Below are 18,294 nucleotides of genomic sequence, written 5' to 3' on the forward strand. Positions count from 1 at the left end.
ATCTCACAACGGAGACCTCGGATCATGTCCCAATACTCAAGGGGACCTCAGATCGTGCCTTACCTCCTTTGAGGACGCTGAACATGTTCTACAGCCACCCTGGACCACAAACCATGTCCTACTCTCCTTGGTGACCTCAGACTCTGCCCCACACCCCATTAAGGACCCCAGACCATATGTCTAGATATCCAAGGAGATCCAAACTACCCCCATGGAGGGACACTAAATCATACCCCAACATTCAGGTGTACCCCGAACCACACCCTATCCATCAGGAACCCCAGATCATATGTCAAAATTCAGGGAGATCCCAGGTCATCCATTCCTCTCTCTTGGGACTCAGCCCGTGTTCTACAGCCACCCCAAATCACTAACCATATCCCACTCCCCAGGGACCCCCAGCCAACCTCTGGGACCTCAAATCATTTCCTGAACCCCAAAAGGGATTCCAGACTGTATAATTTCTAGGGGGCTCAAATATGTTTCTTGTTCCCATAGAAAACCCTAAACTTTCCCCATTATCGACCATCCTCCCCTCCAAGGTACCCTTTGATTTCCAGAACTCTTGACTCGCCCCAGATTCTTTCCCATTCTTCCCACAGTCCTATCCTCATGAGGACCCTGCACCCTTCCTGCTCCTGTTTTCTCTCTTGGACCCTATAGAACCAACCTTACCTTTCCCTGTGACTTCAGTGGAGTCCAGGATTCCTTGCTCCTTCCTTGTTCAGACTCCTTAGCCTGACTCCTACCCAATGACCCCATCATCCCTTTTCCAAATCCCACTGAGTATCCCAGTCCACTCTTCACCTCTTTCTGAGAGGTGCCACCAAACCCAGTAAAGCCTCACCTCAAAATCTGTCTTATTGCAATTCACCAGATCCCTGGAGGCTCAAGCCCTTTCCATTTTGGATCCCACTGTATCAAGGTCCTCCCCCAAACCCCTTTCCTGAATTTTTCTTTTCCCTTCAGATCAAAGGCACCTCTGCAGAGCCTTCCTCTAGTGAACCTTGATGCCACTCACAACCATTAGATGCACCACCCCCCACCCAGAGACACTCACAATCCCCCACACACACCGGTTTCCAGATTCCATCTCCTTCCCTGGTTCCAGGTGCTACCTGCCAGGGCATGGAGGCCCAGGGCAGGGAAAACCGAAGTAGGAGAATTGTAACAACAGCAAAAGTGAACACACATCCAGCACTACTCATTCCAGGAATGGTTCTAAGGCTCCATTCACTCTTCATACCAACCAGATGAGGTGGTGTCATTACTTTTTCCATTTTACAGAAAAGAAAAATTAGCCTCAGAAAGGCCTAGTCACTTGCCTAAGGCCACACGCAGAGTATGTGGCAGAACAGGATAGAGATTAAGGCGAAAGAGGGTGAGAGCAGGTCTGAGGTGGAAAAGGAGAGGGTGAGAAGAAAGATAATAAGAAAGACAGAGATACACAGAAATGAGAAACGAAGAGCCTGCACCCAGGCAGAGGCAGCCACACTCACAGAGCACATCTGGCCCTGTGAGCTCTTGTCCTCATCCCTGATCATTCTTGCCTTCAGCCTCCATAATGACTTGTCTTTCCCTCAACACACCAGCTCGCAGTTTTTCCCCTTTCATGGCTCAATCCTTCTTTGGACACATCAATTCAGATGTAATCTCTTCAGAGAGACTTTCCTTTCCCACCTTCAGTTTACACCACCCCCATCAATGGTCCTGATGTCTGCAAATTACTTTGAAATACATACAAAATAGGATGGGTTGATGGATGGATATGTGATAAAGCAAATGCAGTAAAACATTAATAGTGGAATCTAGGTAGTAGATAATTGGGTATTCACTGTAAAAATTATTTTGACTTTGCTGCATGTTAGAAATGTTTTAAAATAATGTTGGCGGGGGAGGGGGGAGCAGGAGGACTCTTCTAGAGACTAAAGAGGAAACAGAAAATAGCCCCACCAGGTCCCTCCATGTCTATCACATCACTTCCACTGATTTACCTCATAGCACTTTCACTTGGTAATAATCTCGTTTGCTTACTTATCTTTTTATTGTTTACTTGTTTATTGCTTACTGTCTAGTCATTGAAATATAAGCCTTCTGAGGAAAGTGGCATGGGCACCAATTTTCTCCAGTGTTTAGAAGACCATTTGACCCAAGTAGATGTTCAGTAAACATGTGTTCTTGAATGCCCCTTGGAGAGTACCTAGGATCTAGGTCCACTACAGACTCACTGTAGAGACCACCCTCAGGAATAACACATATGCTACTAGCCCGAGGTCACTAGAAGGAAAAGGGTATAAGCCAACAGCTCGTGTATGCCCCATAAGGTCAGGGAGTGTGAGTTGGCCTGAAAAAAGAGGCCAACAGGTGGAAGTAGATAGTGTGATTATTTTCCTAGGGCCTTAATTTCTGCCCTAGACCTATCTCATTCTTCTAAAATTTAGTGCCTCCCACTCCCACCCCACGTTTCTAAGTCTCCACCCTAAAGCAAAAACTCCAGCCTTATCTGACCTAAGCAAAGCCCCTCAATTCTAGATCCCATCCCCAAAGTGTAAGCCTCACACCTAGATACCACCCTCAAGTATATAATATGTATTCTGACTTCTTTTTAATTTTTCCATTGATTTGAGAGAAGGGAAGGGAGAGAGAGGCAAGATGGGGGGAAGGGAGGAAGAGAGTAAGAGAGAGGAAAGAGAAGCATCAACTCACTGTTCCACTTAGTTGTTCCATTTAGTTGTACACTTTTTGGTTGTGTTTCATATGGGCCCTGACCAGGGACCCAACCCACAACCTTGGTGTGGCTGGGACGATGCTGTATCCACTGAACCACCTGGCCAGGGCCTGTATTCTGTCAGCTGTGCCCCTACTGCAAGTCTAAGCCCCACTCCTCTATCTTAGGAGTATAAGCAGCTAGCTAGTTCTCAGCCTAGACACTGGCCCCTCATGCCTAGTCTGGGTTCTTATTCTCAGCTCTCCCTAAAACCCAGTCTCCACCTCTCCAGTCTAAGCCCTGCTTACATTCTAGGTTAGCTGGGAGAGGTACCCAGGAAAACCTAGGACCAGGATTGAAAAATTAGGGAGCCTAGATCTGTGAAAGCCGAGAGGGGAAGTTTGTAGAAAGAGAGGAGGCAGTTCCTAGTTTGTACCACCCCTGGAAGGAGTGGCCCCAAACCAAAGCCACACCCCATTGTGCTGACTGTTCATTGGATAGTGTATTCTGTTCTAGCTTCTCTCATTGGTCTCTCCATAATTCCCTCTAGCCAAACCTACTCTTCCTGAGTTGCCCCTCAGAGTCACTTACTGATTTGTCCTGCCTTTCCAAACTCCCTGTTCCTGATTGGGCAACTCCTTGTACTTGCCTCATTCTGATTGAATTGTTTGCAATCATAAACCTGCAGACAGAAGTTCAACAATTGGGGAGGAGGAGGGAGAGGTGGGAGGGAGAGGAGGAAGAGGAAAGGAGGAGGAGGAGACAGTTTCTCTAAATCCCCAGCCTAGGAGAGAGAGTGGCCATTGGCTAGAGAATAGCATTGGGTTAAAGTTCTAACTCTACAGAATTCTAGCTGTGGGACTTCAGGCAACCATTTTTAGTTTCTGTACCTGTTTCTGCATCCTCAAATTCTTTTTTTTTTTTTAATTTTATTTATTTATTTTTTTTATTCATTTTAGAAAGGAGGGAGGGAGGGAGGGAGAGAGAGAGAGAGAGAAAGGGGGGGAGGAGCAGGAAGCATCAACTCCCATATATGCCTTGACCAGACAAGTGCAGGGTTTTGAACCGGCAACCTCAGTGTTCCCAGGTCGACGCTTTATCCACTGCACCACCAGAAGTCAGTGCATCCTCAAATTCAGGATAATGTACCGTCTTCATGGGATAACGTAATGATCAAGTGAGTTAATACTTATAAAACGCTTATAGAAGTACTTGGCACATAGGAAGCCCTCAATCAGAGGGTTAGCTATTATCAATTTGATCATGTAAGTGCACAACCCTGAACAATTCCTTTTGCCTTTCTGACTTCTGCAGGCCAGGAGTTGCTTGACCTCTTAATTGAATGACCTCTCCTATCCCCAGCCCTCCTCCTCTTCCATCTCTAGCCATCAGGAACTCAGGCTGTGATCAGAGGGAGGGATAGAGATGTGTTTGGCAGAGAGATGAGGTAGGGCACCAGGACAGGAGTCGGAGGAGAAGAGCTCAGCCCACCCCCACTTAGCCATCCCCCGCAGAAACTTGAGAGCAGGGGGAATTTCTCTGGCCCAATGTAGAGTGATTCTATTCTGAACCCCTCATGCAAGGGCTTTTCCTGGTTGAGAATAAGGGGATAATGGATGGACAGAGTGAGGTGTTGAGGGGATGATGTGTTCTGAATGGAAGGGCAGGGGAAGGTTGAAGCTGGGGAGGGGCAGCCCAGGATCAAGGTAGAGTGCTGTTGTTACCATGGAAACAGCCACCTCTCCACAGGGGTACCTGGAAAGGGGGGTGGGGACTCCCAGGTCCCTGAATCTGGGGACTGAGAGAAGAGCTGGGACATGGAGAAAAAGCAAACAGACAGAAAAAGTGATTTATATCTATAAAGACTGACCCATCTTAGAATTTTCAGAACCTGGTACATTGTTGGTGTTCAATAAATGTCCTTAAGAGACAGAAACAAAGAGCCTGAGGGAGTCTGATGCCCAGAGATGCCAGAAGAGAGAAGAATCTCCAGACAGGGATGTGTAGGATGTCCCCTCAACCTCATGCCCCTCAGGGGTCCACTAAAGATCCTGCATCCTCTTTGCCTTTCCCAGTCCTAGGGCCTCAGGTCTGCCCAACCACACAAACCACCCACCCTAACAACTTCTGAGCCCCTGAAGCAATTATGTTTGATCTTTCAACAACTTTTTTGCCTTTGAATTCTTTCTGCCTAGAACCTCACTGAAAAAAGTAGCATTCAGTGCAAGCTAATGCCTGCTAGCCCTGAGATCTGGTATGGGATGGGAGGGGGGAAAACAGCCTCCTTTACTCTGTGGGACCCGGGTAACCTTATTCCCCTTTGGAGTGGCTTCTCCATGGATTCAAATATTCCCCAATTCCTCCAAGAGACCAGGCCTCCCCCATACCCACTAAGAAACACCACAGGCTTCTTTCAAAGCACAGGCATCCTCCTTTCCTCCCAGAATTCAGCAGGCATCCACTTGGTCTGCCTGCCCTCTGCTGGCCCAAGGCTGGTAGTGCAGGCACTGTCAGCTAGCGCCCACAATGAGAAACAGAAACTGGACCACAAGAGAGGATGTCTGAGTTTGTGCATTTTAATTTCTTCAGGGTCTCGAATGTACAGGTCCTAGGAGTCCCAGTCCCCACTTCTTTTGGGGACTCAGACATCAGGAATTTAGATCCCCAACCCAGACGTCAACGAAAGAAAGACAACTTCTCTTGGAGCCAGGCCTCAGTAAGGTCATCAGTAGTGCGGATTTCAAACACCTGGCCAGGGAGAGTTTTCAATATTATTTTCCACTCAGGAACTGAGAAAGCAAGGACTCCGACTCCTTCCTTCCTCATACCAGAAGTCCAGATTCCTAGACTCCTTCTCCCTCAGACCCAAGAACCCAGCCCTCCAACCTCCACCTCCCTCAGACTCAGGAGCCCAGAATACCAGACCCCTCCTCCCTAACACGGGGAGTCTCAGCACAGGCCCAGACCTTTGTGAGTTCTGCCGTCTGTACCAGTCTGTTTTTACTCCCTGCATACATCATTTGTTGTTCGGGCTTGCAGCCTGCATGGAAAAGGGGAGAAGGGTGCATAACTAGGGGATCCTAGGGTGTTCTCTAAGGCTCCAATAATGCCCTGCAGGCCCTGGAGTTTTCTAAGGGTCCTAGGAGCTGTTCTAAAAAGTCCCAGTTTCCAGTTTTGTCTTGGGGCATGAAGTTATTCTGAAGGTCCCTGGAGATGGTTTATGGGCCAGACAGGAGTTTCTAGGTAAAAGAAAAAAGTGGGTTTACTTACACTTTTTCTCAGGACTGAGGAGGATGGGCAGACTCTTGAGGAATCTAAGCCTCCAACTTCCACCCCACTGCCCTCTCAGAACTCACAGCCACACATGCCACCCATGCACGTACTTGCCAAGTCACACAAACACTCCTCACATCTACACCCACAAACACACACTTACACATCCCACACACACAGAATCTAAGACCCTGTACTAAGGATGGGTAGGGCTGTCTCTCTCACCCACAGGGCTGGAGAAGATGAAACACAAGGGGTAGGACACTCGGCCGTCTGCATGCATGTACTTGTAGCTGTACACCACGAACCTACACAAGTGAAAGGTAATTCAAACTCAGGACTTCATCCTGGAGCCCAAGCCCAATGCCCAATATCTGAGTCTATAACCTTGATATCTTGCCTGAATCTGAGAACCTAGGGTTAACAATTGAGACTGAAGGTACTGGTCTCAGACACAATAAATGATTTAAAATAACAATAATAGCCCTGGTCGGACAGCTGAGTTGGTTAGGGCATTGTCTCCATATGCCAAGGTTACAGGTTTGATCCCATCTGGGCACATACAAGAATCAACCAATGAATGCATGAATGATTAAAACAACAAATCAATGTTTCTGCCTCTCTCTCCCTTCCTCTCTCTCTCTAAAGTCAATAAATGAAATAATAAATTATTTGAGCCTGACCAGGCGGTGGCACAGAGGATAGAGCGTCAGACTGGGATCTGGAGGACCCAGGTTTGAGACCCCGAGATCGCCAGCTTGAGCGTGGGCTCATCTGGTTTGAGCAAGGCTCACAAGCTTGAGCCAAACGTTGCTGGCTTGAGCAAGGGGTCACTCGGTCTGCTGTAGCCCCCTGGTCAAGGCACATAATGAGAAATCAATCAATGAACAACTAAGGAGCTTCAACGAAAAACTGATGCTTCTCATCTCTCTCCCTTCTTGTCTCCCTTCTGTCTGTCCCTATGTGTCCCTCTCTGTCTCTGCCATAAATAAATAAATAAATACATAAATGATTTGACTTTGGGTGATAGGAACACAATGCAATCAACAGTTCAAATGTTATAGCCCATCCAGGGCTCCAGCAGTCCCACCTCCAAGAGAGGCTCCAAGCTCAAGCATACACTCTATTGTCCCAGAAGACTTCATATAAAACACAAATTAAAAGATAAAACTAAAAATAAAAAAAAAAAGATAAAACTATTTTCAGACATTAGGCAGCCATAGACCATTACACCCCACATTCGAGGCTCCCTTCTGGGTATGAGGCCCTGTGAGACTATACTTGTCAGACACCCAGGAAGCTGGTTCTGGTTGGGATGGAGGCTTAAAATCCTCAGGCACCCAAAATTTACTAGGCAAGATGGAAAATCCAAACAGACCGGCTATCATAGAAGTGTCAAAGAGCTTTTCCACACACAAAAAGTACATGGCTCATGTGGCTTCACACAGGATTCTCCCCAATCGTTAAATGTCAATGTCTTTGTTACCTGAAATATTCCTCAACATTAAAAAAAAAGAAGAAAAATAATTTAATGAAGCAAGTGCAATGTTAAGACCAAAACCTGATACAGTTTGTATTTTAAAAGAGCAAATTCTAATGTTACATATGATTATCAGTATAAAATTCTGCAATAAAATATTAGTATACTGTACAAAAAGTCTGAGGATAAGAACTCTTGGTCTCACCCTGGCAGGTTGGCTCAGCGGTAGAGCGTTGGCCTGGCGTGCGGGGGACCCGGGTTCGATTTCCGGCCAGGGCACATAGGAGAAGCGCCCATTTGCTTCTCCACCACCCCTCCTTCCTCTCTGTCTCTCTCTTCCCCTCCCGCAGCCAAGGCTCCATTGGAGCAAAGATGGCCCGGGCGCTGGGGATGGCTCCTTGGCCTCTGCCCCAGGCGCCAGAGTGGCTCTGGTGGTGGCAGAGTGACACCCCGGAGGGGCAGAGCATCGCCCCCTGGTGGGCAGAGCGTCGCCTTTGGTGGGCATGCCGGGTGGATCCCGGTCGGGCGCATGCGGGAGTCTGTCTGACTGTCTCTCCCCGTTTCCAGCTTCAGAAAAATACAAAAAAAAAAAAAAAAGAAAAAAAAAAGAACTCTTGGTCTCAAACACAGAGAGCCCAAGCCCATGAACAGGACTAGAACACAAGCACTCCCTCAATCTCCACCTCCATCAACACCCCACTCCCGACAGCCGGAGCCTCCCATTCCTTCCCCCAGGATACCTTGGCTGTCTCTCTGGCAACTCCATTTTTAATTCCTCTGGAGAAATGTTCTGGTGAAGGTGGGGAGGACCAGGAAAGAAGAAGATAATGCCATTAAGCAAGCATTTACTATAGGCCAAGGCACTGATCTAAGTAACACACGAGCTCTCCTATAGCCCTGTGGAGTAGGTCCTATTATTATTCCTACTTTACAAGTGAACAAGCTGAGGCCCAGAGGTGTTAAGACACTTGCTCAAAATTGCACAGCAACTCTGGGCAGAAGAGTTCAGATTTGACTCTGGGTTTAAATCATAACCACTTCACTATACTTCCTTTCAGAAGATCTGAGGGAGCCTAGATCCTAACCTGTCAAACAACCCTGTCAAACAGCTCCAGCCTGTCTCCATAGCTGTCCTCCTAAATCCTTACCACAATATTATGAAGTAAACCTTGTTGTCATCCCCATGTTACTGATTAAGATAGTGAGGCCAAGAGAGGGTGAGGCCTACCTTTTTATAAAGGATTTCTGCTAGCTTTTTGTTAGTTTATCTGGAAATTTTTTCATTTAAGTATCAATAAAGTATTATTATCATCATTATCATTATCATTTTATTGAGCATACACTATATGTCAGGCCTTCTTCTAAACTCATGACAAATATTAAATCATTGAATCTACAAATCGGTACTGTTATCTCCATTTCACAGATGTGACTCGACCTCTAGGTCTTTCTTTCCCAATGCCAGGCTCTTAGTATCCGTTCCAGACCCTTGGGTCTCCCAGTCCCACCTGGTACTTCTTGGAGGTCCCATTCACTCTAGCTTCTCACCTGAAATTCTTCCTCCAGCACCACCATCTGCCGGTCTTTGTCCACCTTCACTAGGGAGGGAGGGCACACAGAGGTTAGGAAGCCCCTTCTAACTCAGTGACTCTAGCCCGGACCTCCCGGCTTGTCCCCACTCCCCTCCCATCCTTCCACAGGGAAAAAATGACACTCACTTATTATGGCTGCATTGTCTGTCTCTTTTCGAAAGCGGAATTTCCTCAGCTTTTCCTTCAGCTCTGGGTCCACCTCACACACCACTAGAGAGTCGGACTGCAGTGGAGCCCAGAAAGAACTGAACCGGCCTGGCTTCAGCCCCTGCCCCCTTCGTCCTGCCCCCTGCCCAAGCCTCAGTTTCTCCATCTACTAATGTAGATGCTGCCCCTCCCCAGAGCGCACACTTGGGTTGAGGAACAGGGGCTGGGCTCCAGCCCTCCAGTAGGTGTCCTTGGGCAGCACTCAAGGAGACCCAGGGATCTGCTAGCCTGGGGCTAAACCCGGAACCACCATCTCTTCCCCCAGCCTGGTCCTTTGCCCCAGTGAGATTCCCCTTCCCGGTCCCTGACCCAACCCCCCAGCCTGACCTTCACCCAGGCACCCTCCCAGCCCCAGACCCACACCAAACGACCCCTGGCCCCCTGACCATGACTTTTCTGTCCACAGGCCTCTTCTTTTCTCAGTTCCGCTGTCTTCTACGGGTGGGGACCAGGACTGGGGGAAAGGGGGGTGGGGTGTAGGGTAGGAGAAAGGTTTCGTCCAACACCACATCCTGTTTATGCCCATTCTGGGACAACTGTTGCTGAGGACTCCTCCCCCTCCTTCCTTCCCCTCATCTGCCAGGACCTCCCAGCCTTTGCAATCACCTAGACTGGGGTTCAAATGCTGCCTTGTTGTGTGACCATGGCTAAGTAACTTCACCCCTCTGCTTCAGGATGATTTTAAGGACAAAATAGCTTCATATGTCTCCCAGCATGGTGAGCATGCTCAAGACACAGAAGATAATAATGAGCTCTTTAGCCCTTTCCCTCCTTCAGGAAGCCTTCCTGGATTTTCCCCATGTAGATTATTTTAATTCCAGAGTTGTCAAACTGTCACCTATTATGTTGATGCGGAAATAGAGAGAAAGAAGACACCCCAGCAGCTGGGTAATGGTGAATTATTTCCTGAAGTTATTCAGCCTCATGGGCTTTCTAATGGGCCCTACAGCAATGGTGTTCATTTGTGTCAGACTAGTACCTCCCTTTTCATTAAGAACATTTTGGGCCTGACCAGGCAGTGGCGCAGTGGGTAGAGCATCAGACTGGGATGCAGAAGGACCCAGGTTCGAGACCCCAAGGTCGCCAGCTTGAGCGTGGGCTTGTCTGGTTTGAGCAAAGCTCACCAGCTTGGACCCAAGGTCACTGGCTCAAGCAAGGGGCTACTCGGTCTGCTGAAGGCCCACGGTCAAGGCACATATGAGAAAGCAATCAATGAACAACTAAGGTGTCGCAACGAAAAAACTAATGATTGATGCTTCTCATCTCTTCGTTCCTGTCTGTCCCTATCTATCCCTCTCTCTGACCCTCTCTCTCTCTCTCTCTGTAAAATAAATAAATAAATAAATAAACAACAACAAAATTAGAGGGAAAAAAAGAACATTTTGGGCCCTAGCTGGTTGACTCAGTGGTAGAGCATTGGCCTGGGGTATGGAAGCCCCAGGCTCAATTCCCAGTCAGGGCACACAGGAGAAGTGACCATCTTCTTCTCCAACCCTCCCCCTCTTGCTTCTTTCTTTCTCTCTCTCTTTCTCTCCTTCCCCTCCTGCAGTCATGGCTCGATTAGAGTGAGTTGGCTCTGGGTGCTGAGGATGGCTCCATGGCTTCCACCTCAAGCACTAAGAAGATCTCAGATGCTGAGCAACAGAGCAATGCCCCAGATGGGCAAAGAATTGGCCCCTAGTGGGCTTTCCAAGTGGATCCCAGTCAGGGAGCATGCGTGAGTCTGTCTGCCTCCCCTCCTCCCACTGAATAAAAAAAAAAAAAAAAAAGAACTGCCTGACCTGACCTGTGGTGGAATAGTGGATAGAGCACTAACCTGGAATGCTGAGGTCCCAGGTTCAAAATCTCAAGGTCTCTGGTTTGAGTGCAGGCTCATTTGGCCTGAGTGCAGGCTCACCAGCTTGAGCGTGGGGTTGCTAATTTGAGTGTGGGATCATTGACATGATCCTATGGTTGTTGCCTTGAACCGAAAGGTCGCTTGCTGGCTTGAAGCCCAAGGTCACTGTCTTCAGCAAGGGTTCACTGGTGTGGCTGGAGCTCCTATAAAGGCATATATGAGAAGCAATCAATAAACAATTAAAGTGCCATAACTACGAATTCATGCTTCTCATCTGTAACCCTTCCTATCTCTCTAGCTCACTCTTTCTCTCTCTCTCAAAAAAAAAGGCAACAATAAGTTTATGCTTCCTGCTCCTCCCCCACAACCTTTCTCTCTCTCTCCCCTTTCGAAAAAAGTCAATAAAGCCTGACCAGGCGGTGGGGCAGTGGATAGAGTATCAAACTGGGACACAGAGGACCCAGGTTCAAAACCCCAAGATTGCCAGTTTGAGTGCGGGCTCACCAGCTTGAGCGTGGGGTCACTGGCTTGAGCATGGGATCATAGACATGACCCAAGGTCACTGGCTTGAGCCCAAGGTTGCTGGTTTGAGCAAGGGGTCACTCACTCTGCTCTAGCCTCCCCAACCCCCAACCCCCATCAAGGCACATATGAGAAAGCAATCAATGAACAACTAAGGTGCTGCAATGAAGAACTGATGCTTCTTATCTATCTCCCTTCCTGTCTGTCTGTCCCTATCTGTCCCTCTCTCTGACTCTGTTTCTGTCACAATAAATAAGTCAATAAATAACATCTTTTAAAAAATTTTTTAAAAATGTTTTGTATTGCTTCCTGTCCCATCTAGAAATGAAATTCCTAGATAATGCATCCTACTTATACACATACATTTTTAAGTCAATATAATATTCTAATTGTCATATAAAAGAGAAGTGAAAAAGAAGCAATTTAGCCTGACCAGGTGGTGGCAGAGTGGATAGAGCACTGGCCTGGGATGCTGAGGACCCAGGTTCGAAATCCCGAGGTCACCAGCTTGAGTGAGGGCTCATATGGCTCGAGCACAGGCTCACCAGCTTGAGCGCGGGGTTGCCAGCTTGAGCATGGGATCATAGACATGACCCCATGGTCGCCGGCTTGAAACCCAAAGTCACTGGCTTGAGCAAGGGATCATTCGCTCTGCTGGAGACCCCCAATCAAGGCACATATGAGAAAGCAATCAATGAACAACTAAAATGCCGCAATGAACAATTAATTGATGCTTCTCAGCTCTCTCCCTTCCAGCTTGTCTGTTCCTGTCTGTCCCTTCTTCTCTCTCTCTCTTTCCCCTTTCTCTAAAATAAAAAAGCAATTTATAGGAAAACTCTATGTATTTCAGTGAGAAAATACAAGCAAAAAAAAAAAAAAAAGAATTTTTACAGATCCCTGCCCCGTAACAGTTGGCTTTCCTCCACAGTGTGGAAAAGCCTTTCTTGTCCCCCACTACTCCGCACTAGATCCCACCTCATCACCTGCTTAAGGGCATAGCTGCAGCTATTCCCCGTCTTCCTGCGTCATTCATGTTCCCATCTCTGCCGAATCTTTCCCTCATATAGACAGTGTTATTTCTTACATCTTAAAAACCAAAAAGCCTAACTTCTGCCCAGCCACTGCCCATTCATTATCTTCCCTTTTCAGCAAAACTTCTTGAAAGCATCATTTACACTTGCTACCTCCAATTTTTCCTCCAGATTTTTTCTTCTACTCTCACCCAGCAGACTCTCATTCCTGCCCTTCTCCACTGACAGGGCCTCCAATGACCTGTATGGTGCCAGACCTTATAATCAATTCTCATTCTTCACCTTACACCATCCGTCGCTCCCTGAGCTCTGATACACTTTTCTCACTTGGCTTTCAGGACACCATCCTCACCAGGTTTTCCTCCCACTCCTCTGACTTCTTCTCCTTTTGACAATGGGGTGTCCTAGGGATTAATCCTTGGCCCCCTTCTCTTTTCCATCTGCCTTCTTCTGTCCCTGATTGATCACATTCTGTCATCAATCTCTTGCCTTTCAAAGGGCTTATCTTCATTATTTCTCCAGGTGGGTGATTCCCTAAACTCTAGACCAATGGTTCTCAAAGTGTGCGCCAGGGTGTACTGGTGCGCCCTAGAAGATTTCCAGGTGCGCCTATGCTATTCCAGAGAAATATGTGCCTGTTGGGGACCAAAAAACCAACAGGGTTTTTGGAGTTTAGATTTTTGGGGGACAGAGGTGTGGGGAATTGGCTGTAAGCTGACAGTCTGCCCAACCCCCCCACCTCACTTGCCTGATTAGGTTGCAAAAGGCTGTTAAGCTGTGGTGCTGGATTGTTTACACTACCCCCATGTTCCCCGGAAAGACTGGAGGCAAGTTTCTTCTACCCTTTGCTTGGTGTAAAGTTAAGATGATATGTATGGTGGGGGTTTTCTGCACTCAACACAATTAAGAGTAAAAAGAGAGGAATTCTTCAATGTATTAACGAGGAAATGAGAGTTTGCCTTTCAAATATATGCCCAAACATTGAAGAAATCGCTAGGACACATCAGGCTCATGTTTCTCATAAACACAAGAATCAAAAAACTTAACACATTCGTGCTGGGACCTGCCGAATTTACTAAATCTTACTAAGAATGTATCTATATATATAAAAAGATAACTTTTTTGTTGTTTTTAAATTTTTTAACCCCTTTTTACGAATTCTAAAACGCATAACTCAAAAAATGTAACAAAATGTTTTTTAATGTCAGAATAAATTTAATTTTGTCATATTTATTTTGTTTAATTACCCTAAAAGCACGCTTGGACTTTATATTTTTCTTTAATATTTGACTTAATTATTATAACATATTTCTCAGAAATTTGTATATAGTGCGCCTACAATTATTTGTAGAATTTTAAATGTACCCCAACTTCAAAAAGTTTGAGAACCGCTGCTCTAGACTGTTACATCCAGTGGCCAATCTGACACCTCCATCTGGATTTCTTGGAGTTATCCTTGACCTTTCTCTCTCCTCTGACAAAATGTGTTAGAACTTGTCAGCTCAGACCTTCTTTCTAAATATAACCAGAACCTGCACACTTTCTCCTCTCTCCACTCTCTCTGTTCTGTTTCCCTGAACATCTCCCCACACACTCCATTCTTTTTTTTTTTTTTCTGTATTTTTCTGAAGCTGGAAACGGGGAGAGACAGACAGACTCCCGCATGCACCTGACCGGGATCCACCCGGCACGCCCACCAGGGGGCGACGCTCTGCCCACCAGGGGGCGATGCTCTGCCCACCAGGGGGCGATGCTCTGCCCCTCCATCGCTCTGTTGCGACCAGAGCCACTCTAGCACCTGGGGCAGAGGCCGAGGAGCCATCCCCAGCGCCCAGGCCATCTTTGCTCCAGTGGAGCCTCGGCTGCGGGAGGAGAAGAGAGAGACAGAGAGGAAGGAGAGGGGGAGGGGTGGAGAAGCAAATGGGCGCCTCTCCTGTGTGCCCTGGCCGGGAATCGAACCCGGGACTTCTGCATGCCAGGCCGACGCTCTACCACTGAGCCAACCGGCCAGGGCCTACACTCTATTCTTCATAGGACTATTAGAGATCCTAATAAAACCCAAGTTAGATGACATACATCCTCTTTCAAAACCCTCCCATGATTCTCATATTATTGAGACAAAAGCAAAAGTTCTTACAGTGGCCTTTAGAATTAAATTATCTACCATGACCCCTTCTCCATTACCTTTTGGACCTTGTCTTCCACTAATCTCCTCTTTGCTCACTCCAGCTGTGTTAGCCTCTTTGTGGTTCTGTGAAGGATCCTGTCCCTGGGCCTTTGTGCTTCCCATTCCCTCTTTCAGGAATCCTCTTCCCATAGTTCATCCCTTAATTCCTCCACATATTTGTTCAACCCTCACTTGATGAGAAAGGCCTTTTGCCATCTAAGAGTACTGGCCCCATTTCTTCATCCCTTCAGCTTGCTTTATTTTTCTCCATATTGCTTATCACCAAGTTACATTGTTTTTATTTCTTATTTTTGCCCGCCCACCCCCCAATCAGAATGTAGGCGTCCTGAAAACAAGATATGGTTGTCTCCCTTGTTCACTGTTGAAAGTCTAACACTTAGAGCATGCATGGCACAGATTAGGTACATAAGAAATATTATTTATTTATTTATTTATTTATTTATTTGAGAAAGAGAGGCAGAGAAAGAGAAAGAGAGACAGACAGGAAGGGAGAGGAAGAGGGAGAAGAGAAATAAAAAGCATCAACTCATAGTTGTCATTTTAGTTGTTTATTGATTGCTTCTCATATGTGCCTTGATGGGGGGGGCCTCAAGCCAAGCCAGTGACCCCTTGCTCAAGCCAGTGACCTTGGGCTCAAGCCAACCAGTAACCTTGGGCTTGAAGGCAGCAACCTTGAAATCATGTCAATGATCCTGCACTCAAAGCAGCGACCCTGAGCTCAAGTTGGCAACCTCAGGGTTTCAAACCAGCGACCTGACCAGTGGTCAGACCATAAGAATTTTTTTAAGTGAAAGGAGGGGAGATAGAGAGACAGATATGCACATGTGCCCCAACTAGGATCCACCTGGCCACCCAGTCTGGGGCCAATGCTTGAATCAACTGAGCTATTTTTAGTGCCTGAGGCTGGTGCTAGGACCAACCTAGCTCTCCTCAGCATCTGGGGCCAATGCTTGAACCAATTGAGCCACTGGTTGTGAGAGGGGAAGAGAGAGAAAAGGGGGAAAAGGAGGGGAAGAGAAGCAGATGGTCTTTTTTCATGTGTGCCCTGATTGGGGATCAAAATGGGGATATCTACACACCAGGCCAATGCTCTATCCATTGAGCCAACAGGCCAGGGCCAAGAAATATTATTGAATGAGTAAATAAAGTGGAGCCTGACCAGTGGTGGCACAGTGGATAGAGCATTGACCTGGAACACTGAGGTCACCAGTTTGAAACCCCGTGCTTGCCAATTCAAGGCACATAAGAGAAGCAATCAATGAACAAAACTAAGTGAAGCAACTATGATTTCTCTCCCTCTCTTACTAAAATCAATAAACAAAATCTTTTAAAATAAAATAAACGAAGCAGCATCTATGGAGCACACTCACTCTATTTCAGGGGTCCCCAAACTTTTTACACAGGGGGCCAGTTCACTGTCCCTCAGACCGTTGGAGGGCCGGACTATAAAAAAAAAAACTATGAACAAATCCCTATGCACACTGTACATATCTTATTTTAAAGTAAAAACCAAAACGGGAACAAATACAATATTTAAAATAAAGAACAAGTAAATTCAAATCAACAAACTGACCAGTATTTCAATGGGAACTATGCTCCTCTCACTGACCACCAATGAAAGAGGTGCCCCTTGGCCCTGGCCGGTTGGCTCAGTGGTAGAGCATCAGCCTAGTTTGTGGAAGTCCCCGGTTCGATTCCCGGCCAGGGCACACAGGAGAAGCGCCCATCTGCTTCTCCACCCCTCCCCCTCTCCTTCCTCTCTGTCTCTCTCTTCCCCTCCCGCAGCCAAGGCTCCATTGGAGCAAAAGATGGCCCGGGCGCTGAGGATGGTTCCGTGGCCTCCACCTCAGGCGCTAGAATGGCTCTGGTCGCGACAGAGCAACGCCCCAGATGGGCAGAGCATCGCCCCCTAGTGGGCATGCCGGGTGGATCCAAGTCGAGCACATGTGGGAGTCTGTCTGACTGCCTCCCCGTTTCCAGCTTCAGAAAAATGCGGGAAAGGAAAAAAAAAAAAAAAAGAGGTGCCCCTTCCGGAAGTACAGCGAGGGCCGGATAAATGGCCTCAGGGGGTCACATGCGGCCCACGGGCCGTAGTCTGGGGACCCCTGCTCTATGTGGTATGAAAGTTCTTGCTTCAAAGTATAGAGGAGTGCATGATGGGGTTTGTGCCTTCCGACCCTGGCTTGGAACAGCCTTTCCTCATAGCATCTGGGATGCCACATTCTTTCTTGATTTTCCTTTTTCTGCTGCTCCTTCTCAATCTTTGATTTTTTTACTCAAACCTTCAGTGTCCCCTTATCTCCATTCATACCTCATACCCTCCCCAGGCTAGGTCATTAATTACCACAGCTTCAATGACTACCTTTGATAATCCTCAAATCTTGGTTTCCAGCCCCAATTTCTCTCTTAAACTCTGGACACGGGTTGTGCAGCCTCCTGAACCCTGCTGCTGGGTGGACCACACTGAGCTCAGCATCTTCAGAACCTGCATCTTTTCTGAGTCTCCTTCTCAGGGAGACCCCCAACTCCACTCCCAATCTCCCAGCCAAAGGGCCTTATCTTAGATTTTTCCCTCTATGTTCCTCTGCATCCAGCCAGTCCCAGAGCAAGCCAGTTCACTCAGCATCCTGGGCTTCTCTCCCACCCATACCTCCTCCCTTTCCCACAGTCCCACTCTGGCGCAATCGCGCTTCTAACAGCCCTACTGCTTCCCTAGACTCACAGCCCCCAATTCTATTCCCTCCGATATATACTGCTCACAGAAATTAGGGGATATTTTATCGCTTCATATTCATTTTGAAATATCCCCTAATTTTTGTGAGCAGTAGAAGCCAGAGACATCTTTCCAAAGCCCCAACTCACCTTGACTCTTCCCAGTTCGAAGCCTTTCCACTTCTCCCTAGTGCCCAAGGGACAAGTCCAAACTCCCTCAAGTTGCCGAACATCTGGCTGCAGTTCCTGTCCCACCACTCCCTGCCTTGAACTCTACACTCCACCCCGATCGCATTTCCTGAGTTCTTCTAACAAGCCACGTCTCAGTCACCTGAGAGCCTTCAGAGCGAAGATCTCCCTTTGCTTAGTTCACCCCGAGCCAGGGAAGTTTGTAGAATGAACGAACAGATTACAATAGCGGAGAAACAATTCCCATTTATTGATGGTTTCCTTTGTGCCCAGAGCTTTACATGCTTCGTCTCTTTGAATTCTATTCCATCTGAGAAAGGAAGCAACAGGCTCAAAGAGTGTAGCTGAGAAAGCGGAGACTCCAGAAGCCTGAAAGCCAACAGACACCTTCCTCGCCAAGGCCTCAGGCCGTGCGCGGAGGGATCGGGAGCGGGCTGAACGCCAGAATCAAGAATTGTGACTTAGCGCGAGGCCGCTGAGGTAGACCCGCACGAGACTGCCTCCTGCAGGACGGGAGGCCCTATGCCGGGCTCCGCCCGGCCCGTTGCCTTTGGCA

General features: G+C 47.5%; 1 protein-coding gene across 3 annotated transcripts; it reads right to left on the bottom strand.

Annotated features, from left to right (window-relative positions):
• Positions 1-5,267: 5,267 nt before the first annotated feature.
• Positions 5,268-18,175, bottom strand: GMFG (glia maturation factor gamma). Of its 3 annotated transcripts, none has more exons than XM_066348244.1 (9): positions 17,881-18,175; positions 11,076-11,299; positions 9,646-9,713; positions 9,179-9,275; positions 9,009-9,058; positions 8,201-8,250; positions 6,206-6,288; positions 5,674-5,747; positions 5,268-5,455 (listed from the first exon to the last, which is right to left on the bottom strand). In XM_066348244.1, exons 3-9 carry the CDS (start codon positions 9,646-9,648, stop codon positions 5,384-5,386), a joined length of 429 nt encoding a protein of 142 aa, XP_066204341.1. In that variant the 5' UTR covers positions 9,649-9,713; positions 11,076-11,299; positions 17,881-18,175; the 3' UTR covers positions 5,268-5,383. The 3 variants fall into 3 exon arrangements, with proteins under 3 accessions (XP_066204341.1, XP_066204340.1, XP_066204342.1); XM_066348243.1 differs by lacking the exon at positions 17,881-18,175 and adding an exon at positions 17,700-17,830; XM_066348245.1 differs by lacking the exons at positions 9,646-9,713; positions 17,881-18,175 and adding an exon at positions 17,700-17,830.
• Positions 18,176-18,294: the final 119 nt, after the last annotated feature.

This window comes from Saccopteryx leptura, chromosome 9, assembly GCF_036850995.1.
Source record: "Saccopteryx leptura isolate mSacLep1 chromosome 9, mSacLep1_pri_phased_curated, whole genome shotgun sequence".
Classification (NCBI taxonomy): Eukaryota; Metazoa; Chordata; class Mammalia; order Chiroptera; family Emballonuridae; genus Saccopteryx; species Saccopteryx leptura.

Excerpts from the sequence above, each read along its gene's own strand:
- GMFG (XM_066348244.1), bottom strand. Across the intron at positions 8,251-9,008 it reads TGCTGGAGGAAGAATTTCAG|AACATTTCTCCAGAGGAATT; the intron begins GTGAGAAGCTAG and ends CACCTTCACCAG. Across the intron at positions 6,289-8,200 it reads TTGCCAGAGAGACAGCCAAG|GTTCGTGGTGTACAGCTACA; the intron begins GTATCCTGGGGG and ends TCACTTGTGTAG.